General features: G+C 42.4%; 1 protein-coding gene across 1 annotated transcript; it reads right to left on the bottom strand.

Moving 5' to 3' along the window:
* Positions 1 to 946: 946 nt before the first annotated feature.
* Positions 947 to 25,925, bottom strand: LOC101774436 (fruit protein pKIWI502-like). The gene is made up of 2 exons (XM_022829516.1): positions 25,781 to 25,925; positions 947 to 1,455 (listed from the first exon to the last, which is right to left on the bottom strand). Exons 1-2 carry the CDS (start codon positions 25,923 to 25,925, stop codon positions 947 to 949), a joined length of 654 nt encoding a protein of 217 aa, XP_022685251.1.

The raw sequence follows: 25,925 nt of genomic DNA, 5'->3' as shown, positions 1-25,925 counted from the left end.
CAGAATCCCTTGATCTTTGAACACGCACCAGAACACATCTCAATTAAACAGCATGCAAAAGGCAGAGTGAGCACCAAAATTAAACACATCACTCATTTCAAAATTTGACAATATACACCAAAATCTCAGTGCTGCAAAAGGCATGTGCAGCGCTAATATTTTGAGGGTATAAACTGAAAATAATGCTACTATCTATATCCCCTATCATTTCTCCAAAGAGGGGGCTTTCTGAGTACATCAACACCTTACAAGGAAGTAGTCTCATGCTACAAAACATTCTCTCAACTAGGGACTGGTTCGGATGCCCAGTGGCTGTTGAGAGTATTATTTGTAAGGACGCAACTGTCTTCCTGTTGCAATTTCCAGTCGCACTTACTGTAAAGAATAACTGCTAGATCGTAGTACAAAAATGGTACAACATCCAAAATCGTAGTACAAATGAATCAGGCAAAGATACGGAGTTTATTCATGGGAATTATATTGCTCATTCACTGAAGTGATAAAATAATACAATCAAGAATTGGATATTGTGGGTAAATTACTTGGCATGACATGCAGAAGCATTAAACAGACAGTTTGCAAGAATTGAATTACTTATCCGAAGAAGCAAAAGCCTAAGTAAATGTCATACAATTTATGCGCAAGTATTTATTGTATCTGAAGAGAACTAACAGCCGGTTAGGTAGCAAAAATGTTTGAAACTTATGGCTCAAGACTCTTAAGTCTGAAGTAATTCCAGAAATAGCTCAGCAGTGGATGTACCACAGTGCTGATGGCACCCACATGATTAGCACAGTAACAAAATTGTTCTTTATGCCACAATGCCAATTGCATCAGGTTTCGGATTACTGAGACCTAAAATTGAGCATTTGTGCATACTTCAGTGCAATTGATGCGTGGTTGACCAATTCCTTTGAGAAGTAGAAGCAAACGAACTAATGCTAGTTTAGAAGCACAGGGGTAGGCACCTGATTCCGGATCCGGTGGCGAAGACGAGGACATCACGGGCGTCAGCTATCCTGTTAACCTCAAACCCGCGGCCGACGACGCTGGCGCCGACGTGGACGAGGTCGCCGGGGCGGAGATCGCAGAGCCGCGCGGAGGGGGTGCCCGGGACGCGCTTGACGAGGAAGTCGAAGGCGGCGGCAGAGGAGGACCCGGGCGAGGGGGGCGGGGACGCGATGGCGAGGAAGATGGGGTAGGGCGCAGCGGGGAGGCGGAAGGGGAGGAACTGGCCGGCGGCGGCGTGGGAGGCGAGGAGGCCGCGGTGCGCGGAGAGGTCGAGGGAGATGTGGTAGAGCGAGGCGTCGGCGGTGGCCGGGCGCACGGAGGCGAGCGGCGCCTCGGCCCACTCGGTGGGGGCGGCCGCGGAGAGGAGGCGGAGGTGGTGCTGGCGGAGGAGGTGGAGGCGTTCTGGCCGAGGTCGTGGTGGGGGAGAGCATGGGAGAGGAGTTACTGCACGACCGAAGGAGGCTCACAGCCCACGTGGAAAAACCGGACGCGGAGGGGCGAACGCTCGGATGCTGGTCGCGGCTCGGTACAGAATAAGTTATTCTGTACCATATATATATATATATATATATATATATATATATATATATATATATATATATATATATATATATAAACAAATAAAAAGAACAGACAACCCATAAATAATGCAATATGACTAATACAAGAAGAGGTAAAATGAATTTAAATAGCCTTGTTGAAGTATGACTACTGCATAGTTTCAATTAATATTTCCATGCTAGCTTAGACATTTGGGTGAATTAGCTGGTGCATATAACTCAATTTGGTAACAAGGCAAATGTATTAGCTCGAGCCATGCCTTATACATTTCAATTAAAAAATTACAATTGTATCCTATATACACTGGTAGAGAATTGGCCTTTAGTCCCGGTTGGTAGGGTGCATATCTCTCGGATATCCAACGGGATAAACCAACCGGGACAAGGGGGGGTCTTTACTCCCGGGTCTTTTAACCGGGAGTAAAGGTCCCCCTTTAGTCCCGTTGGTGTCACTAACCGGGACTAAAGGGCCTGCCACGCCAGGTGCGGGACAGGCCCTTTAGTCCCGGTTGGATTTCCCAACCGGGACTAAAGGGGTCCCCTTTAGTCCCGGCTCGATTCCAACCGGGACTAAATGGCGCTTGCATGGCACTGCCGTGACGTCTGAATTTTTCATGCATGCATCACGTATACGTAGTACCGCGGCCCTTTTAATTTGTTAACCTTGTAGTTGAGATTTTTTTAGAACGAAATCAACTAGTATTTAAACGAATGGGATTTGTAATTATACAATTACTATATATATACACAATCCTTATACACAATTCATATACACAATTCAACTAGCTTAGTACAAATCAATCATAATTAGCGCGTATTATATATACAAATAAATCAAAGTATCTTCCTACGATCTTCCCGTCGTGGTGTTGCTGATCGGAGTGTCTAATTGTCGTCCATCGTAATAAAATTCTCCTTTTGGATTTACCACCTCGTCCATTATGAATCCAATGAGACCTTCACATATTGCCGCTACTCTTTCTTCCTTCAAGAGTCCTTGTTGAATATTTAACATCTATAATTTGGAAATTTGTGAATGTTACATGAACAAATACATATAAGGAGCTAGAAAATAATTAACTAGTAATATATTTATTTTACGTACTTTAAAGTTGTGCGGCGTCATCTTCGGTCCCTTGGGTCCCAAAAAACTGTGCATGTGCTCACAGATGTAGTAGCCACATAGATTATTCCCGGGTTCCTGTCTTAAGCACTTCAGTGCGGAAAAAAATAAGTTATGAAATATTCGTGTTATACAATGTAATAAATGTGCAGACTGCATACGTACCGGGAAGTCTGTGTTCCATGTAAGATTTTCTTTGAATGGACCTTTGTGTCTCCTTATGAATTGTTTCCATGCGCTGCGGATTAAATAATGAATGATATAGTGTAACAGGGATAAAATTTAGGAAATAAATTTTTGCATAGAGATAAAGGTCCAGAATTATTACAAGCCTAGCATGTCTTGCAATTCTTGGTAGTCCACCGGATCTTTCCTTAATGAATCAAAGACAGTGACGTGGCTTCTTTCAGGCTCAATTATAATAAGGATCCAGTGGAAGCTGCGTGCGTAAAATGTTCATGCATATTAGAGCTAACTAACATGTAGAGATAAGGAAAAAGACATCGAAAGTAGACGGTATACACACACTTACTTGAAGTTGTATGGAAGTAGTATGAAATCCTTGAATGTTTGTTTGTGTAGGAAATTGTATATTTCCGCAAAGGTTTTTTCCGGCGCTAATTGTATCTGTTGTTGGTTAACTACAGATGGATCCATGAAGCCTATATGTAGGTACGCCTCTCGGCGGCATGTCTGAATTAGCATCCTACATGAAATGGAAGATGAAGTTAGTACGGTGACGCACGCCAAAATTTACATGTAGAGATAAACGGACACTTATAGCATCCAAGCGCTGATCAGAGAGACGTCCAGGGCATCATGATGGTACACTTCGTATATATCTTGAAGTCTAGCCACAGCACTTTCTCCCCTTCACCGTGAAAATCTATCAGTTTTACCTTCATGCCGATCATCTCCCTCAAGTCGGCGGATGCCATCATGTACCATTGATGGAATTCGTACATCTTTGTTGATAGCTTCCGTACCAATGAAGGATTTACTAGAGGTTTTCCTAGCTCATAAGGCCACTTCGGCTCAGGGGGCGGTGCAGTTGGTGTCTCAACTTGCCCTATGCATTCATCAAGTCCCAGACCTGTTTCTTCCATGAACTTCAATACATTTGCTTGTTGATCCAAGGGCATTGCTTTTACCCGTTGAGCATCTTTTTTTGATAAATGGCTGAGGTCGGGGACTGGACCGCTGGAGGATGATTTTCCTTTCCTTTTATCCTTTTCATCAGCCTTTACTAGAGCCCGTTCATAGTTTGACAAGAGTGGTATCCTTTTCTTGGCTCCTTCTTCCATCCTGATAAAAAAGTTTAAATCTCACCGACTTACTGGCGGTGGCTCCATCTCCCTTGCCTTTTTTAATTCGGCTTGTTTCTTGAACCACTCACTGGCCTCTCGTTGGATTTCTGCCCACTGTTCTTCATGAGACATTGCCTCCCAGCGTTCCTTACGAGTCACTTCAGGGTCCTTTGTTTTCTTCTTTCTCTGTCTTTGCTTGGGAGGCGGTGCTCGTGACTTCTTTAGTGGTGCTGCAGGTTCCTTCAAGGGGGCCGCTCTTGGTGCCGGCGACGGTGATCGGGGAGGGGTGTTGTTATTGTCGTCGTCACTCCCAGCACCAGGATGTGGTGGAGATGGAGACCTTGATATAGATGGAAGGGACGGTCCTGGAGCAGGAGATGCCGGTCTCGAGGTATGAGGAGAAGGTTGCTGCTGGGGATCTACGGGGAGCTGTCTTGAGGTCTGAGGAGATAGCTCCGTGCTGGGAATAATGATGTAACGTTTCTTCCATAGAATGATCCCATGAAGCGCATCTGCCAATGTCTTTTCCCCGTCGCCTCCCGGGAAGTCGAGCTCTAGACCTTCATACTGGGGATCAACTATTTGCTCGACGCAGACGCTGGTGTAGCCTGTTGGAATGTCCATGCCATGACTGCTCTGCCCTGCTAGGGTTGCTAACGCACTCCCGTACGCTACCTGTACATATAGCAGAAGTAAACAAGTTGAACTCCGATCTCGAGGCCTGGATCAATTGACAAGATTGCATAAATATTATGTATAAGTATACCTTAATAGTGAGGTTGCCGACCGGTGCATGCAGCTCACATGAGGTCCGTTGCGTGATGGCATCCACGGGGAACCGTTGCTCCTCCACGAGTAACCTGGGCGTCTGCGCATCGGGGACCCCTGTAGAAGCACAACTGCTCCCGAGGCGTTGAGAAGGGCTGGCGGTGTTAGGATTCAGCAGTGCTCCAGATTGGGCCAACTCCGCAACTGCGTGGGCCACCCGCCGATTGCTTTCATCCATTATTCTTTGTTCTAGCATCTGCCGCCAGCTCTCCTCGATCTGTTCCTTTCTTCGCTTCCGGCTTCTGTACGAGGCGCTGTCGCCTCGGAAAGCAAACTTCCACGGAACCACCCCGAACCTTCGGCAACGTCCTGGGTGCTCTAGATTACCGAGGGCCAATGTGAGCTCATCATTTTCTCAGTCCACCTTTAACCTCCCAGCCTTAGAATCTTCAATGTTCTTCATGAGATGTTCGTCCTTCTCACGTATTGTGTCATTAAAAATCAACGTCCCATCCTCTTGGCTTAGGGAGCCTCCATGAGCGTAGTACCAATTTTTTGATCGTTCGGGCCATTCAATAGTTGCAGGTACGATTCCCCGTTCGATCAGATCTTGTTCCATCTTCCTCCACTTGGGAATTGCTGAGCCATACCCACCTCGCCCTAAATGATGGTGGTAGCCCTTCTGACTAGCATTTGCTGTGTTGGTCGTGATCTTTTTCACACCTTCTTCACTCCTCTTGTATTCAACAAATGCATCCCAGTGGTCCCTCAACTTTGGCCACGCATTGAAGTCTGGAGTTCGGCCCTTCTTGATGTAGTGGGTATCCAGCATCTTCTTGAATGTCTGGAATTGAGTAGCCATCTTCTTAAGCGTCCACGCTTTGACATCCTTCTCACTATATCCTTCGGGGAATGTGAAATGTCTCTTCACGTCTTCCCACAGCATATTCTTTTCTGTCTCTAGAAGGGCGTACGGATTAGTGCTTCTACCCTTCCATTCTCTGATGCTGATAGGCACGTTGTCCCGGACGATTGCCCCGATCTGACTCACGTACTTCTTTGCTACTTTCTCGGGAGCAACCGGCCTGCCCTCTTCTGTCACTTCCGTGATGACAAGCCTCCCTTCCATCACCTTTGTACGACCTCGGGTCTTCTGCCCTTGTGTCGATCCGGAGGGCTAACAGTTCAAGATTCGTTAATTAGTACTTAGTAGTAATGGTGGCGTGAAACAATACAAGAATGGTTATATATACCTCGCCGGAACCTTCCGCCACGGCAAGTTGTTGCTGCGGCTGTTGCTCTTCATTCCCATCGGCGGACATGTCGAGGAACATGTCCACCTGGGTGCCCTCTTCATCCGTGTATGATAGTGGAACGTTGTTGCCACTACCATCACCAGCGATTATCTGCTCCATGATATACCTTGCGGTCTCATCGTCTGCCATTTCAACTATTGATGGAAACATACATGGAATCATACATGACAGTCATAGAAATCGTCTTACTACAAATTTCTACAAAGTCCTACAAAGTCCGGAATCATACATGTATATAATGAAATCATAAAATAACATGAATCCTACAAAGTCCGGAATATTTATACAAATTTCTACGAATTTCTACGAATTTCTAGCAATATCCACATGCGGTGCCTAGGTTGTGACGGCGGCGATCAGGGCGGCGGAGGCGGGGACGGTTCCCTGGAACCACGGGCGGTGCCTAGGTGGTGACGGCGGCGGTTAGGGCGGCGGTACGGCGGAGGCGGGGACGGTTCCCCGGAACCACGGGCGGTGCCTACTAGGTTGTGACGGGCGGCGGGACGGCGGCGGTCACAGCGGCGGGACGGCGGAGGGGACGGCGGTGCCTACTACGAATTTCTAACTTTATTTTCTAACTTAAAAATCTAACTTAACAAACTAACTTAAAAATCTAACTTAACAAACTAACTAAAAAATCTAACTTAAAAATATAACTTAATTTTCTAACTTAACAATCAAAATTAAAAATCTATCATAAAAATATAACTTAATTTTCTAACTTAAAAAAAAAGCCCTCCCGGCGCTGCCGGCCAGCGCGGCGGCAGACCTCTCGCGCGCGGTCGTCGACGGTGGCCGGGGCGACGAGGTGACCGGGTCGGCGGGACGGCGGCGGCCAGGGCGGCGGGACGGCGGCGGCCGGGCGGCGGGACGGCGGCGGCCAGGGCGGCGGGACGGCGGCGGCCGGGCGGCGGGACGGCGGCGGCCGGTGCGGCGAGGACGGCGGCCGAGGCGACGACGACGACGGCGGCGTAGGCGGGACGGCGACGAGGGGCGACGAGGGGCGACGAGGATGGAGCCGGCGACGAGGATGGAGCCGGTGGCCGGAGGCGACGAGGGGGCCGGGGGCCGGGCGCGTCGACGGACGAGGAGGATCGAGGCGGGCCGGCCGGGGGGATGGAGGACGACGATGTCTGGGCGCGGTCGGCGGCGGGACGACGACAGCCAGCGCAATGGGGGACGACGACGGCGGCGGCCGGCGAGGGAGGCGGACGAGCGGCGACGGCGGAGCAGAACGCGCGGGACTTGGCGAAAATTTGGCTAAGTGTAACTGGCATGCGGGTAGAAGGGAGTACAGTGCCTTTAACCCCCCCCCTTTATCCCGGTTCGTAATGGCACCCGGGACAAAAGGGTGCCCCCGCCAGGTGGGGCTGGGAGCGTACCCTTTTATCCCGGGTGCCACCACCAACCGGGATAAAAGGGGGGGCCTTTTATCCCGGTTGCAGTTGGCAATCGGGATAAAAGGGTACGTTGGGGCGGGAGACGAAAAGTACCCTTTTATCCCGGTTTCAGTTTGCAACCGGGATAAAAGGGGGGCCTTTTGTCCCAGATGCTGTTAGCACCCGAGACAAAAGGTCTTTTTTCCTAGTTTTCTTCTCCCGCCTGTTTTTTGGAAATGGATTTTATTTTATCTTTTCACTGCATTTCAGGATGAAAAACAAAACCTTCACAGATTTTGTACATGCAAAAATATATTTAATTAACGAGTAAATTGACAATAAGTATGAATTAATCATTAATTCTATACCAGTTCATTTAGCCTGTAAAATATTTATTTTACTGCATTGCTGTGATCAAGAAATTATTCAATTAAATTATTTCAATGCGCAGAAAAATCCATGTTTGTTTGTGGTTAACATTGTTCATGTTTATCTATAAAATCTTCACCTAACAAATTTAATAACACATGAAATCATACATAGGGTAAATTACAAATTGTATCAATTAATACACAAAGGTCATGTACATTTAACGCATTACAATACAACGTTGTAAAATTTCTTCTTCACGAAAGTTCCTGATCATGATCGCGGCGTAAGTACGGAGCCTCTTCTTTGGATAGCAGGATGCTTGGATCAACTTCAACGGCGAATGGAGGCATGCCATCAAACTGATCATAATCATCTGATTGGTCTGTTTTATCCTCGACTCCCACGATTTTTCTTTTACCTGGAAGAACTAAGTGGCACTTTGGCTCCCATGTCTCTTCTGGATTCCTCTTGGGTTTGCTGCACATGTCCTTCACATAGAACACCTGATGCACATCATTGGCAAGTACGAATGGGTCATCACTGTATCCAGTCTTGCTCAGATCTACTATTGTCATTCCGTACTGATCTTTGGTGACGGCAGTTAGCTTCACCCAATTGCAAAGAAATAGAGGGATGTACAGCGGTCCGTATTCGAGTTCCCATATCTCCTGTATGAAACCATAATACGACTCCTTGCTATTATTTCTGTCCATGGCATCTATGCGGACACCACTATTCTGGTTCGTGCTTTTCTGGTCCTGGGCTCTCGTGTAAAATGTGTAACCATTTATCTCATAGCCTTGGAATTTAACAATTGTGGTAGCAGGTCCCCTGGCTAACCAGGCAAGCTGTGGGTGAATCTCAGAGTTACCCATAAGTTGTTGGCGCAACCAGGAGGGAAAAGTTTCCATGTGATGACGGGTAAGCCAAGCATCGGATTTGGTCGGGTTTTTGGAAGCTACCATCTGCCTGTGCTGCTCGATATACGGAGATACAAAGGATGACTGTTGTAGAACAGTGTAGTGTGCCTTGTCGAACAAATCAGTATCATTGCTCAAACTTGATTTCCTTCCAAGGGTGCCCATTCCTCGGAGCCTCCCCTCGTGGCGTGAAGTTGGAACCCCAATCGAGTCAATTGAATCAATAAAATCAACACAAAACTCGATCACCTCCTCTGTTCCATATCCCTTGGCGATGCTTCCTTCTGGACGGGCACGATTAAGAACATAGTTTTTTAGGACTGCCATGAACCTCTCGAAAGGCCACATATTGTGCAGGTATACAGGTCCGAGAATACCAATCTCTTTTACTAGGTGAACCAGTAAGTGCGTCATAATATTGAAGAAGGATGGTGGAAATAACAACTCAAAACTGACAAGACATTGCACCACATCGTTCTGTAGCTTTGATAGCTTGGATGGATCGATTGCCTTCTGCGAAATCGCATTGAGAAACGCGCATAGCTTTACGAGCGGCAACCGGACATTTTCTGGTAGAACACCCCTCAGTGCAACCGGAAGCAACTGGGTCATCAACATGTGGCAGTCATGAGCCTTGAGATTTGTAAACTTCTTTTGTTTCATATTTATTATTCCCTTTATATTCGAGGAGTACCCAGACGGGACCTTCATACTATTCAAGCATTCAAACATGCTATCCTTCTCTTCCTTGCTGAGAGTGTAACTGGCAGGACGTAAGTAGTGCTGTCCATTATCTCTCTTTTCCGGATGTAGGTCATCTCGTTGCCCCATGGCTTTCAGGTCCTGTCGTGCTTCCAATGTATCTTTTGAGGTTCCATAAACACCCATGAAGCCTAGCACGTTCACGCAAAGATTCTTCGTCAGGTGCATCACGTCTATTGCGTTGCGAACCTCTAGGATTTCCCAATAAGGTAGCTCCCAAAATATTGACTTTTTCTTCCACATGGGTGCATGTCCGTTATCATCATTCGGAACAGGTTGGCTACCAAGTCCCTTTCCAAAGACTACATTTACATTCTTCATCATCTCGAACACACGCTTTCCATTACGGTGTGCAGGTTTTTTACGATGGTCTGGCGCCCCTTTGAAATGCATCCCGCTCTTTCTCAGCTGGTGGTGAGCAGGGAGAAATCGACGATGACCCATATAGACAACCTTCTTACAGTGCTTCAAGTACATGCTGTCTGTGCCGTCTAAATAGTGGGTGCATGCCCGATATCCCTTATTTGTCTATCCTGAAAGGTTACTCAATGCAGGCCAATCGTTGATGGTTACGAACAACAGTGCTCGTAGATTAAAGATCTCTTGTCTATCCTCATCCCACACACGTACACCTTCTTCCTTCCATAGCTGTAAATGGTCATCAACCAACGGCCTTAGGTACACGTCAATGTCGTTGCCGGGTTGTTTTGGGCCTTGGATAAGCGCCGGCATCATAATGAACTTCCGCTTCATGCACAGCTAAGGAGGAAGGTTGAACATACAAAGGGTCATAGGCCAAGTACTATGGCCACTACTCAACTCAACGAATGGATTGAATCCATCAGTGCTTAAACCAAACCTTATGTTCCTTGCTTCACTTTCAAAGTCTAGGAATGTTCTATCAATTGATCTCCACTGTGCCCCATCTGCGGGGTGTCTCAGCATCTCATCTTCCTTACGGTCTTCTTTGTGCCATCGCATCAACTTAGCATTCGCCTTGTTTCTGAACAAGCGCTTCAAGCGTGGTATTATAGGGAAATACCACATCACCTTCGCGGGAACTCTCTTCTTGGGAGACTGCCCCTCGACATCACCAGGATCATCTCGCCTGATCTTATACCGCAGGGCTTCGCAGACGGGACAAGCATCCAATTTCTCGTATTCATCACCACGATAAAGGATACAGTCATTAGGGCATGCGTGTATCTTCTGAACATCCAATCCGAGAGGGCAAATAATCTGTTTAGCTTCATATGTTGTGGACAGTAATTCATTATTCTCGGGGAGAATCTTCTTGACAATGTTCAACATCCCCTGAAATGCCTTATCGGACACACCATTTTTTGCCTTCCATTGCACAAATTCTAGTGTCATACCTAGTTTTTTATGGCCCTGCTGGCAACCTGGGTACAACAATTTTTTGTGATCATCTATCATGCGCTGCAACTTTGCTGCTTCCTTCTCAGTTTCGCAATCTCTGTATGCATCTCGTATCACCTGACCAAGGTCATCAGTAGGGCCATTTTCTGCAAACTCATCTTCATCAGCCTCGCCCATTGTAGTACCTGCAAAAGCTTGGCCTGCAACCCAGTCCGGAATGGTGTCATCTTCCTCCTCCTCCTCGCCATCTTCCATTACAACCCCTAGTTCACCGTGCTTGGTCCAAACCAAATAGTTAGGCATGAAACCGTATTTAAACAAGTGGTTATGAATAGTCCCCCAGGAATCCTTTGAATACTCCTTCCTGTTATTGCATTGGAAGCATGGACAACATACGAACCCATTCTCTGGCTTGTTCTCTTTTGCCACTTCGAGAATATAATGCAAGCCATCAATAAACGCCTTGCTCCGCCTGTCTGCATTATACATCCATTGCCGGTCCATCTGCATCGTATTACGCATGAAAATGGATTACACTTGACAATGGATTACGCGTGAAAATCGATTAAAGATCCAAACAACATGAAGATCCAAATACACATATTTAAATTAAAGTCCCAAACAACATGATACAATACAACAAGCCATCCACTGGTTATTATCAAGGAGGACTTTAAGCATCCTTGGACGGTGAAGACGAAGGTTCCGCTGACCCAACCTCATCCTTAGGTTTATTTGTGCCGCCTGAAACGGTAGTACTAAGTGGACGTGAAACACCCGGGACTGAGGGTGGAGCATAACGACCACCAAAAGGAGGTTCCTGACCCGCGGCAACAGCTTCTTCATGACGTTGCTGCAAATAACGAAGCATTGCTTTTTCCAGCGCGCTCTTTTTCTTCGGCTTATGCTGAGGGCCAACTATGATTAGAACCTTACCATAATAGGAACCACGATCGCCCCCACCATCGCCACTTCCTCCAGTAGCAGAAGCCATCTATGTACAAAAATTATGATCTTAACATTGCATAAGTTGTTCAACTTGAAGACCGTGATCATCTCGCGAGGATGTCCTCAACTGGGCGGCACCGCACTTCGTCATGAAAGAGGTTAGATGCTACGGAAAAGGGGACACGGTCATGATGTCCGTATCCACTCTTTCTCGTAGAATCGAACCTCCTTCTTGACAAACGTTACTGCTCGGCGGAAAACATCCTCGGAGAGATGAACACGGTATGCAAGTTCAACAAGTAGCAGAAGTCATCTATGTACAAAAATTCTTTCCTTACCACTACAGAAGTTGTTGAACTTGAAGACCGTGATCATTTCGCGAGGATGTCCTCAGCTGGGCGGCACCGCACTTCGTCATGAAAGAGGTTAGATGCTACGAAAAAGGGGACACGGTCACGATGTCCGTATCCACTCTTTCTCGTAAAATCGAACCTCCTTTTCTTGACATACGTTGCTGCTCGGCGGAGAACATCGTAGCAGAAATGAACACGGTATGCAAGTTCAACAAGTATGGATTTAAAAAACCATATTGAATTTGATAAGATAAACCGTCTAGACAAGGTAGCATCATTTTTAAACCACTGCAATAATGCATATTATATATGACACATCAATCTCCCTCACATTCTAGCTCAAAATATCTCTCCATTTTTCTACTTCATCATCACATTCTAGCAAATAATCTTTCCATCTCCAAAGCATAAATCAAAGCATAACACGAGGATGAAGTAGCAAACCTTCGCAACACTTGTGTTGGCCGAGTGAAATTCCCACGAAAATGAGGGAAAAAACTTCGGGCAGCACCTTCCTTGCTTGCTTCGGCACCACCGGAGAGTAGGTGAAGCTCAGCTCTCTCTGTCAATGTGCTGGACTGGCTCGGGCTGGAGGAGGAAGAAAGTCCTCTGTCTTGGCCGTATATAATGGGGATGAGTTTTTATCCCGGTTAAAAACTCCAATCGAGACAAAAAGGAACACCTTTTGTCCCGGTTGAAAGTTTAGTCCCGGTTGGAGGCTCCAACCGGGTCCCGCCGCCGACAGCCCCCCACTAGCTGTTGCAACCGGGACTAAAGGGGGGCCTTTAGTCCCGGTTGCAATTACCAACTGGGAGTAAATCTCCCCTCCAATTTTGCCTACCGTGGCGCACCCCCTTTTGTCCCGGGCCAACTTTAAACCGGGACAAAAGGGGGCGGATCGAAAGCCAATTCTCTACTAGTGATTTTGTTTGATTCTCTATAAAACAAATTCACGTAAGCTGCATTCAAAGTAATCAATTTATACTCATGGACAGATAGGAAAAAACAATAATCCTGTTCATAACTGCATTGTTACAGTGTTCTTCATTAGGTTCAGTGTTCTTGACAGTTTTTTTTTATTTCTTTCTGGGTATCTTGCACTTCGTTTCAGTTGCTCCTACTAGTTTGAATTGGAGCAAGAAGGAGGTCGTCGCATTTTTCAATATCTGCCAGCTGGTGAAGTGAGGAGAAAAGAGAAAGTGCAGCTTCACTAGTGAACAACATACACACATATGCATTGTAAGTATGGAACCTAGTAAAAGGATTAGCTTCTAGCTCAGGTCTGGTTATCAGAGGTGTGCTCAAGTCTTGCTTCCCTATTTCTTGTGATTTCAGTTGACGGTGGTTTACTGAAAGAATTGGTCACATATAAAATCAAATTGCCCTGCCTCTCTAATTCATGTGATTTCCACTCTCAACTGAATGAATTTCTAGTGTGGATACATCATATTAGATGAATTTATAGAGTGAATGTTCCTGCTTGTTCATCAAAAGTTACCTTTACACATGGGTGTATCTATCATATTTTTTCCTGTAATAGCTGTTTTTCAGATATGTAGGCAACTTATGTTAATTCAATAGATAAATTATCCATCACATATTAGCATTTTTTTTTCTAATCTAGCACTTTCTATATTTGCATGGTCATGATCTGAGAAATTTTCTGCTTCCGATAATAAAACTGCAAACATAGTTTTTTATGAATATCTTCCCCCATTTTCTATTGGGCAATAACATAGCTCTGAATGAGGCAATACTACAGGTAGGCAATAACATAATAGTAGTGGGTATGCATGGAAATGTTTCATCTGCAGCAGATGCACTCCCTATGTGCTCTTACATGTCCATCATTTTTAGATATAACTGATTTAATTTAGTCAAATGAAGCATGTGCATGTGCTTATTGTCCAGCAACACACTTCTGGGATTTTTTTGGCTGGTAGTGCTTGTGGCGGCAAGGATGGATGTTGGTTACATTGGTGGAAAACACAGCATTAGTCCCAATTGGATAGGGCCATAGATCCCGAAAATCCAACCGAGACTAAATTTTTGAGACAAAAGGGGTTCTTTAGTCCCGGATTATTCACCCCACCCGAGACTAAAGACCCCCTTTAGTCCTGGTTGGTTTTACCAACCGGGACTAAAGAGGCGGTCACGCCAGGCACAGCACAGGCTCCTTTTACCAACCGGGACTAAAGGGGGTACGTGCATGCACTTGTATGTGCGCCTGCAGGGCGCATGCACGTACTCCTTAGTACTTAAGACTTTTTTAAAAAAATTCTTTTCCATATTAATATTGTATTCAAGTCATATATATATTTCATGACAATAAATATATATATATAATTCTTAGTATATTATACACATCAAACTAGTATTTATGCAATTACTATATATATAATAATTTGTCCTCTTCATTCTTAGGATCCTCCTGTCATGGCGTTGCTCGATGCGTCTATTGAACGTTCATCGTAATAAAATTCTCCCGCGGGATTTATCACCTCGTCCACCAGGAATCCTATGAGACCTTCACATATTGCCAAAATCCTGTCCTTCTCCAAGAGTTTTTGTTGAATATTAAACATCTGTAATTTGGAAATATGTGAATGTTACACGAACAATTAAATATAAGGAGATAGAAAACAATTAATTATTAATAGTTTTATTTTACGTACATTTATATCATGCAACGACAACGCACAAAATTGTTCATGTGCTCATAGACGTAGTATCCACATAGATTATTGCCTTGTTCCTGTCTCAAGCACTTTAGTGGGAAAAAATAAGTTATGAAAGATTCGTGTTATAGAATGTACAAAATGTGCAAACTTCATACGTACCGGAAGCTTTGTATTGAATGTAACTACTAGGGCTCAATAACTGCCAGGGCCACTCGACGATTAATTTCTTCCTGCATTCTTACTTCTTGTGAATGCACTTTGGCTTCTAACATGCACTGCCAGCTCTCATCTTGTTGTTCCTTTCTTCGCTTGCGACTTCTGTATAAGTCGATATACCTACAGAAAGCGAACTTCCACGGAATGATCCCGTAGCCTTGGCAACATCCTAGGTGTTCGGGATCCCTGAGCGCCAATGTAAGCTCATCGTTCTCTCTATCCACCTTCAACTTCCTAGGTTTAGCATCTTCAATATTTTTGATAAGTCTTTCGGCCTTCTGATGTATTGTTTCATTGAACATAAGTGTCCCATCCTCTTGGCTCAGGTTGCCTCCATGAGCGTAATACCAATTTTCCAATTGATCGGGCCAGTCAATAGTTGCTGGTACAATACCTCAATCGAATAGGTCTTATTCCATCTTGTGCCATTTGGGAATTGCACTCATGTAACCACCTCGCCCTAGACGATGATGGTACTCCTTCTTGCTAGCATTGGCAATGTTGACGCGAACCTTATTTGCACTTCGCTCATCTTGTATTCGACAAATAAGTTCCAGTGATCCCTTAACTTTGGCCACTCATTGAAATCTGAAGTTTGGCCCTTCTATCAAGTTGGCATCCGGATTCTTCTTGAAGGTCTAGAATTGGGTTGCCATCTTCTTTAGCATCCACTCTTTCAAATCTTTTTCTACGATACCTTCAGGAAGTGTGAAGTGTTTCTTGACATCTGTCCACAACATATCCTTTTGTGTCTGCGGGAGCACGTATGGATTATCTTCTTTACCCTTCCATTCTCTAATCTGATGGGCATGTTACAATAGCCCCAATCTAACTCACGAACTTTCTAGCCAGATGTTCGGGAGCAATTGGCTTGCCTTCTTCTATCACTTCCGTCATGTGAAGCCTTCCCTCCATTATGTTTGTACGATCTCGGGGCTTATTTCGCTTCGTCGATCTAGAGGGCTAACAATTCAAGATTTGTTAATTAATACATAGTAAGAATTAATATGAAATTATAGATGGAGTTAAACAATGAAAATGATATATACCTCGCCGAACCTTCCGTCACGACAAGATTTTGTTCCGCATTGTCATCAACGCAGTGCTCGGGCTCATCATTGTCATCACCGGACATGTTGAGGAACATGTCCGCCTGGCTATCCTCATCCTTGGTGTACGTTATTGGAACATTGGAACCACTACCACTAGCAATAATCTACTCCATTAAATACCTTGCATCCTCTTCATCTCCCATCTCAACTAATTTAAACACATATAAAATCATAGATACATTAAATTAAAAATTATATCATAGACTTTGAATGTAGCATCAATGAATCATTCAGCATCAAAGTTTGATTTTGTTGATTTCATGAAACCAAAACTCCACTATTCTAGTGGTTGAACGAAGTAGTGCGTAAAACTATAAAAGCATAACCTAAAAGTAATGTTGAAAAATTATATAAGCACCGACATGTCTTCGAATTGAACTCAAGTATTAGCATCGAATGAGACAAATATTACAAAAAGATAAGTTAACTTATGCACCTATATCAATAATGCCTTTCCAAAATTTGGAACCTCTAGGAATATTTCCTTAGCAAATGCTATCAGAAAAGATAAGAGATATTGTGTCTTTTATTTATAGCAATACCGGGTAAATGGATTTAGGAAGTTAAGGAGGACCAAAACGGAGACTTGATTATTTATTTTGGAGCCTAAAGTTTGAACTTATCACTATTTTTGATCATGACAGGATATCACTGAAACTCTGAAGCTAAGCTCGAGATCACTTAACCTATTTATAAATTGGATACTTCATTTTATACACCATATTTTAAGTACTAGCACTCAAAATGGAACATATACACTCCACGTATTATACCGGACAAATTTGAAGCATTTATGATCTCATTAGCTCATTAAAATGTAGAAGGAAATAAAAACAATTAATACACAATTATAATTAAATAAAAACAATTAATACACAATTATAATGAAATAAAAATAGTAATACATAATTATAATTAATTACTCCATACTAATAAACAATTAACCTATTTGAAGCTAATTAAATAAAAATAGTAATACATAATTATAATTAAATAAAAATAGTAATACATACTTGTAATGAAATTAAAACAGTAAAAAAGGGACCCTTGCGTCAGTAAGGGCCCCGGTTCGGGCGCGCGCGGGGCGGAGGGGGAGGGGGAGCGTCAGCCCGTACCGGCTGGCGGGGAGATCGACAGCGGGCGAACGATGTCGGGGTGATGGTGCAAGCGGATGACGGTGGCCAGGGCGGCCGTGATGGCGGAGAGATGGCGGGCAAATAATCAGTCATTAATTCTATACTAGTTGTTTAAGTTTCTAAAATAATTATTTTAATGCATCACTATCATCAACAAACTATTCAATTAAATAATTTCAACGTGCAAAAAATGCAATTGATGTATGTGGTTAGGTTAATATTGTTTATATTGATCGAATAAATTTATGTTTTCCAATTACAATTTATGTATGTTTTCAGTTGTTTTCCACTGATTTTGTTAAATAAAAAAATAAAAACTTTACATATTTTGAGCACGCAGAAATATATTAAATAGAGTATAGTTAAAATAAGTTTGAATCAGTCATTAATTCTATACTAGTTATATAAGTTTCTAAAATAATTATTTTAATGCATCATTATGATCAACAAACTATTCATTAAATAATTTCAACGCGCAAAAAATGCATGATGCATGTGGTTAAGGTAACATTGTTTATATTGATCGAATAAATGTTCACCATAGAGCATTACAATATAATTCATAGAGCACTACAATATAATGCAAAGGTTCTGATGGCCATAGAGCATTACATAAAGGCAAACCATATTTAGTGCATTACAATGTAATGTTAAAAAACTTCTTCTTGGTGAAAGTTACTTGGTCATGACCGTGGCATAAGTACGGAGCCTCTTCTTTGGCTAGCATGATGCTTGGGTCAACTTTGATAGCAAATGGAGGCATGCCATCAAACTGATCATAATCATCTGACTGATCTGTTTTGTCCTTGACTCCCACGATTTTTTCTTTTACCTAGAAGAACTACGTGGCACTTTGGCTCCCATGATTTTTCTTTATCTTCTGAATTTTTCTTGGGTTTGCTAGACATGTCCTTCACATAGAAAACCTACTGCACATCATTGGTAAGGACGAATAATTCTTCACCTCACCTAATTTAAACACAGATGAAATCATAGATACATTAAATTAAAAATTGTATCAAGTAGTACATGAAATCATAGAACTTTACATAAAGGTGAAGCATAGTGCATTACAATGTAATGTTAAAAAACTTCTTCTTCACGAAAGTTCCTTGGTCATGATCGCAGCGTAAGTATGGAGCCTCTTCTTTGGGTAGCATGATGCTTAGGTTAACTTCAATAGCAAATGGAGGCATGCCATCAAACTGATCATAATCATCTGATTGGTCTGTTTTCTCCTCGAGTCCCACGATTTTTCTTTTACCTGGAAGCACTATGTAGTGCTTTGGCTCCCATGGCTCTTTTGAATTTTTCTTTGGTTTGCTAGACATGTCATTCACATACAAAACCTGATGCACATCATTGGTAAGTATGAATGGTTCATCATTGTATCCAGTCTTGGTTAGGTCTACTATTGTCATTCCATACTGATCTTTCGTTACGCCACCTCCAGTTAGTTTCACCCATTGGCAACAAAATAGATGGATGTTCAGCAGTCCATATTCGAGTTTCTAGATCTCCTCTATGAAACCATAATATGAGTCCTTGCTCTTGTTGCTGTCTATGACATCTATATGGACACCACTATTCTGGTTGGTGCTTTTCTTGTCTTGGGCTCTCGTGTAAAATGTATAACCATTTATCTTGTAACCTTGGAATTTCATGATTGTGCTAGAAGGTCCCCTGGCTAACCAAGCGAGTTGTTCATGAATCATGGAGTTACCCATAAGGTGTTGATGCAACCAAGAGGGAAAAGTATCCATGTGATGACGTAGAATCTAGGCATCAGATTTTCTTGGGTATTAGGAAAGTAGAATTTGCTTGTGTTCCTCGATATATGGAGCCACAAAGTATGATTGTTGTAGAGAAGTGAAGTGTGCTTTATGGAACAAATCAGTTTCATTGCTCAAACTTGATTTCCTTCCAAGGGTGCCCGTTCCCTGCAGCCTCCCCTCGTGGCATGATATTGGAACCCCAATCAAATTAATTGAGTCAATAAAATCAACACAAAACTCAAGGACTTCTTCTATTCCATATCCCTTAGCGATGCTTCCTTCTAGATGGGCATGATTAAGAACATAGTTTTTTAGGACTGACATGAACCTCTCAAAAGGCCACATATTGTGCAGGAATACTGGACTAAGAATAGTAATCTCTTTGACTAGGTGAACCAAGAGGTGCATCATAATATTGAAGAAGGATGGTGGAAATACCAACTCAAAGCTGACAAGACATTGTACCACATTGTTCTGTAGCTTTACTAGCTTGGCTGGATTGATTGCCTTCTACGAAATTGCATTGAGAAACACGCATAGCTTTACAAACGCCAATCGTACATTCTCTGGTAGAATAACCCTAAGTGCAACCTGAAGCAACTAGGTTATCAACATGTGGCAGTCATGGGCCTTGAGATTTGTGAATTTCTTTTCTTTCATATTTATTATTCCCTTTATATTCGAAGAGTACCCAGACAGAACCTTGAAACTATTCATGCATTCAAACATGGTATCCTTCTCTTCCTTGTCGAGAGTTTAACTGGCAAGACATAAGTAGTGTTGTCCGTTATCTCTCTTTTTTGGATGTAGATCATCTCATTGCTTCATATGTTTCAGGTCCTATCGTGCTTCCAATGTATCTTTTGAGTTCCCATAACAACCCATAAAGCCTAGCACGTTCGTGCAAAAAATTCTTTATTAGGTGCATCACATCTATTGCGTTGCGGAGCTCTAGGAATTCCCAATAAGGTAACTCCCAAAATATAGACTTTTTCTTCCACATGGGTGCACATCCGTTATTGTCATTCGGAACAGGTTCGCTACCGAGACCCTTTCCAAAGATTATGCTTACATCCTTTATCATCTCAAATACACGCTTTCCATTATGGTGTGTAGGTTCTTTACGATGGTCTGGCGCCCCTTTGAGACACATCCCTTTCTTTATTAACAGGTGGTTAGCAGGAAGAAATCGACGATGGCCCATATACACAACCTTCCTATAGTGTTTCAAATACATGTTGTCTGTGTCATCTAAACAGTGGGTGCAGGCATGATATCCGCACTTTAGTTCATGTAGTTAATTATCCTAAAATAATGGTACAACATAGCAGAATGTTTGCCCTCCAAGCCATCTCACATAACTCAATATTCTACGAAGTCTATCGAGAGTCACCTCCACATATCCAGTACCAAAAAATAATGGTACAACAGAAGATCTTCGAATCCAGGCTGAATATCATAAAGAAATCTTGAAATAATTGTCCAAATGGCTTTTGGAGCAAGTGCCACATTCTCATAATAGAAGTATGGTGGCACACAATAGCCCATCTAGGAAAAAGATCTGTTCACTAAGCATGGCCCATTTGGGCAAGCCAAAACCAACCAAAAGCCGATGGGTCAAGGTCAGTGAACAGATCTCTGCCTGAATAGGCTATTGGGCCAGCATACTTCTATTATCAGAATTAGGCTCCAAAAGGCATTTGGAATACTATTTCAAGATTCTTTTATGATATTCAACCTAAGTTTGTGGATTCGAAGCTCTTCTGTTCTACCATTATTTTTCTTGTACTGGAGGAGTGAGGATGACTTTCCATAGACTTCATAGAAGATTGTGTTATGTGCAGAGAATAGTGTAAGCACATTCATGCCATGTGCAGACACTGTTCTCTGGGATTGAAGGAACAGAGGTGGTACATCCATTGCCAGTCCATCTGCACCGTATTATGTGGAAAATGAACATAGGGCTTTGTATTACATTAAGAACTTGATCAATATTAGGTAGGGGGAAAATAGAGTAAGTGTGTTTATAATATTTAGTTCTTGCAATAAACATGAGATAAATAAATTATTGGTCAAAGAAATACAATTATTGTTAAATTACAGTGACATTAAAAAGATTAGCAATGACCAAATTCTATTTCTTACACCTACAATTTATTTACCTTAATTTTATTGCAATGACTAAATATTAAAAACATATTTACTCTATTTTTTCCCATACCTAATATTGATCAAGTTATTTTTAATGATATATAACAAACAAGCTATCCATCAAATTCTAGCTCAAAAACATGTATAAATAAAAATCCTCTCCATTCTCCCTCTCTAAAGCATAAAATAAAGTATAATAACAATAAATGAAAGGAGGATGAAGTAGCTAACCTTCACAACACTTTGGATGAGTGAAATCCCCACAAAAATGAGGAAAAAAGATTTGGGCAGCACATTCCCTAAAGTTGCTTGCTTGCCATGGAGAGGAGGATGAAGCTCTCGGTCAAGTGGAGTGGCTCTGGCTGGGGGAGGAAGAAGAGTTTCTGGATTTATAGGGGAGGAGATTTAGTCCCGGTTGGAATTTCCAACCGGGACAAAAGCGGGGGAGCGTCGATGCAATTTTTTTATAGACGTTACAACCAGGACTAAAGCGGGGCTTTAGTCCCGGTTGTACCAATCGGGATTAGAGCGTCCCCCCCCTCCGGCCTTCGGTGCCACATTTTTGACCCGAGACTAAAGGCACTTTAGTCATGGGTCTAATGTTAATCAGGACAAAAGCACTTGGATGGAAGGTCAGTGCTCTACTAGTGGTAAACAATCATTACCAATGACTGATACACACATTTAGCGAGAAGAGGAAGAAAAGAGGAAAAAGAACGCCTAGAAGTTCTACGGTGGCTTATGATTAGAGAAATTGAGAGGTTTAAATTGATTCATAGAAAGAAATCAGAGTAGGGTACAATTTATGACTTATGACTTATGACCAACTTCTCCATCTTTAGGGAATACACAATTGTTGATTCATTTAGTTGCAATTCCCTTAATCCAACTTAAATCTTCTTCTAGAAAAATAGCTTTCTAACACAAATTAGTGTCTTCTTTTCAAATTGAGTCAATTTTCTTTTTGAATGATATAGAACAACAGAAATGTTAGGCCCAAGAAGGTATAGGCATTAAATTGGGTGGACATTGCAATTCTTATTTCATCATAGATGAATTTTATGCAGGTACACTATAAAGTACATATTTGAATACATATATGCATTGTCAAGCATGGTGAGGCAACTTATGCTATGGTGGTTGCATCTCATCACCACCGACGGCATTGAGGTGATCCTACGGATTTTGCTTGTAGGCAATTCATGCTAAATCGACAAGCAATTTATTTGTTTAGTTTAGGATTTTTTGTGTTCTTGTTTGAGCATTTTCCTGTATTTTTTATGATTTTCCATCATGGGCTTTGAATCAATTTTATGGATTTTATTTTGTAGGCAACTCATGTTAAATCAACAAGCAAATTATTTATTTTAGTTTACCAAACTTTTATGTTTCTGATTTAGCAATTTTGTGTGCTTATGATGATCTGCCATTTTTCTTTCCATTTTTCTACTGATTTAATTCCTAATTTGTGATTGTGCTAGATCAGGCTCGCACAAAGCCAATGATGCAGCAAATCCATGCTTTTTTGGTGCTAGAGGATCAGGGGTGACGACTTTGTGTATATTTAGACTTATCATTTGGTTTATGGTACCGAGTTAGATACGTAGACTACTTGCTTTTTTTGCAGAACTGGAGTTCATGATAGATAATGATGTTGATAGTGTGATATTTGTGTGAGTTAGGGAAAGTACTGTTCTCAGTTAGTCAAAGTATGCTTAGGCAAATCACTGTTATCAGTTAGGCAAAGTAATATTATTAGTTAGATAATTTTTTTTGTTACAAACAAGCAAAACAATAATTTGCAGAGGCAAGTTTTGCTAGCCTTATTTTCTTAGTGTCTCTGTTGATTATCAGGATACACAATCTAGTTCTTCACCAAATCCAACTAATTTTTCTTAGTTTGTCCTTTTATTATGTGCTACAGCCTAACTGATTTGGTGCCTTTTTTTTCCTCAATTGTATTGTAGGTCATAAAAGAAGCTCATTTGTTATGCAGGTAGTAACCCTTCTGTGAGATGCGTGTGCAATCCCATGAATCATGTCATTCAGTTTTGCCCGTGATGCTGTATTTTTAGGTTCAGGGCAGGAGGGGTGTGGCAAATTTGTTTGTGTAAAATAGGCTATTATGAACCTTAATTTTGGCAGACTAGGTTCCTGTATTTGCACATGAGATCTAGGATCTTGTACTGTGCATTTTTTGGTCCATATGTATTTTTTTTCTGTGTTGTGTGCGTGCAGTATGATTTATTTGCGCTTCATCTCAAAAGCAGGAAAATTGGGAGACCGGAGAGACAAAACCTGTCTAGTTTTCATTTTTTCTGACACGGTCACGTGGGCTAATGAATAAAAAGGAAAAGCCGTTTGCCTTCTTATCATTGTAGTCCAAAAATGGTCCGGCCGTAGGACCAGTCTAATTTACGGCCGTAAATTAACCGTGTCCATACTTTATATAAATAGTCTAGTCGGGGGGGAAATTTTCATTGGACGTGTGTACATATAGGTCTAGAACATGGGGAAACAATAAAAAAAGAGAAAGAATGTGTACGTGTGTTTGTGTATATATAATATATTGTACACACGCTGATTGTCTATGACAGAATTCAAGTACGCACATGCATGGAGGTAGAGAAGTCCTAAAGAACTTGTCGATAGAAACAGATTACCCAAGACTTCACTGACAGTACTCGTGAATTGAGGAGGTGTCTGGTTAAAAAGCTTTAACACTTTGGAAAACAGGAAAAACAAACTGAAGGAAATAACAAACAAAAAGAGAGAATTTCTCTCATGCCATTGAACCATCTCGTAGAGTAATTTCTCGCTGTGATGCCGACATAATGCAGTAGCTGAACATACACAGGCAGCAGATACTATGAACAAGAGGCACGGCAGCAAAGGGTAGTTAAGTTGGTAACTAAAACCCATTTTATGCAAAACATGAAGGAAAAAAACTGAAACTAAGGTCTGCATTGTGTGGTTTATGGGAAACAACTGGTGAATTTTGACGATTCTTTCCGATCTTAAATTAACAGAAAAGAATAAAATATAACTTGAAACTACCAAAGCCACCTGAATGGATAAAATTTGGCAATTGCAGGGCCACATGTACAGTGTCCTAGGCAATCTAGCTTATCAAGGACGCCCATGGCCTGTCTGTTTTCAGGTAGCATATGTGCGGAGCTAGCAGCGCTGCTATAGCAACCTGGTCCATGCTACTTTGCTGTACGTACATTTTGAGAATGGAGCGAAGCTAGCATTCCTTTGGTAACAAGGTGCGCTTTTTTTTATAAATTCATGTTGAAGCATACTCTCGAAATAATTCAGACTTTACTAATGTGGCAGATCTGATTGAACAATTTCATACGTAAACATACTACAAATTGACTTCCTTTTACACCAAATTGTATTTTGACTACTTTCGATCAATACATATAAAGTTTGACTTTTCAAAAAAACAAAATGCACCTTACATTTATTCAAAGGATAGAGTACTTCATGATATTCTAGGTTACGTTAATTGCTCCTACATACTTATAAAGAGACGTGTTCTAGTACAGAAAGAAAAGGGATAATACATATGTAAGCCATCTGTTTCAAATTATAAGTAGTTTTGTTTTTTAATACATGATTTTTATATCTATAAAAGCTAAAGTGGCCTACAATTCTACGCTGCTAGACAACTCACTTCCAGTACCGGTCGGAAAACCTCGGAAAACCTCTTTAGTACCGAGCGTCCGATCGGTACCGCTTATTCGGTAGTAAATGCCACCGGCTAATATACCCGGTACTAAATCGTCCGTAGGATTCGAACCACGATCCTCAAACCTTGCACGAACGATCCTTACCATCTCACCTCCACAACACATGTGATAGAGTTAGACATGCTTTCCTTTTGAAGTAACCTGTGGGGCAATAACACTGCCTAATACCGGTTGGTGTTATTACTCGGTACTAAATGGTCCTCCACGGGGTATTGGTGTTATTACCCGGTACTAAATGGTCCAGGTCTTTTAGTATCGGGTTAACACCAACTGGTACTAAGGGGTGATATTTAGTACGGGTGGTATTTTGACTCATTACTAAAAGATCTTTAAGGATCGAAAATTTAGGCTGGTACGAATTCCGTGTGTTAGTATCGGATCAAAAGCCATCCGGTACTAACGCGTTAGATGAATGCACAGTTTTCTTGTAGTGCTACGAGCCATCACAACGCAATGCATAAATAGTCCCTAGTCAATATATATTCCATTCAGCCTTTGTGCAACCAAATAAAATCGGCCAACCGCAGCAAGGATGATTGGTATTTTTTAAAAAAGACTTTGATGGTACTCTGTTTATTCTCAGAAACGTCGTGTACACAAATAAAGCTTTTTTTAATCCCTGCACATGGTGCGCGGCGCGGTAAGGCCAAAGCCGTGTCTGTCAACGAATTACTGAAAGCGGCATGCTGCTTGTTCCAGTAATCCATTCGTGACCACCCCCCTCTCTCTCTCTTGGCGTGTCACGTGTGTACTGTGTACAAAGTACAGGATCACCACTGTATATACGGCCGGCCGGCCCTCCATCGACTGTCGCCGGCCGGTGAGGTGAGGATGCATGGAGACGAACGCCGGCAGGCACGAAGCATCTGTCTCATCATCATCTCCATGGCACGACAT

The sequence above is a fragment of the Setaria italica genome, chromosome VIII, assembly GCF_000263155.2.
Source record: "Setaria italica strain Yugu1 chromosome VIII, Setaria_italica_v2.0, whole genome shotgun sequence".
NCBI lineage: Eukaryota > Viridiplantae > Streptophyta > Magnoliopsida > Poales > Poaceae > Setaria > Setaria italica.
Note: the sequence above shows the minus strand (reverse complement) of the source record. Positions and strands in the feature narration are given on the sequence as shown.

Bases quoted from the DNA above. Each gene is read 5' to 3' on its own strand.
- LOC101774436 (XM_022829516.1), bottom strand. From the start codon at position 25,925: ATGTCGTGCCATGGAGATGATGATGAGACAGATGCTTCGTGCCTGCCG. The intron at 1,456-25,780 runs GTACACACGTGA...TCGGTCGTGCAG, and splicing joins GATCCTGTACTTTGTACACA to TAACTCCTCTCCCATGCTCT.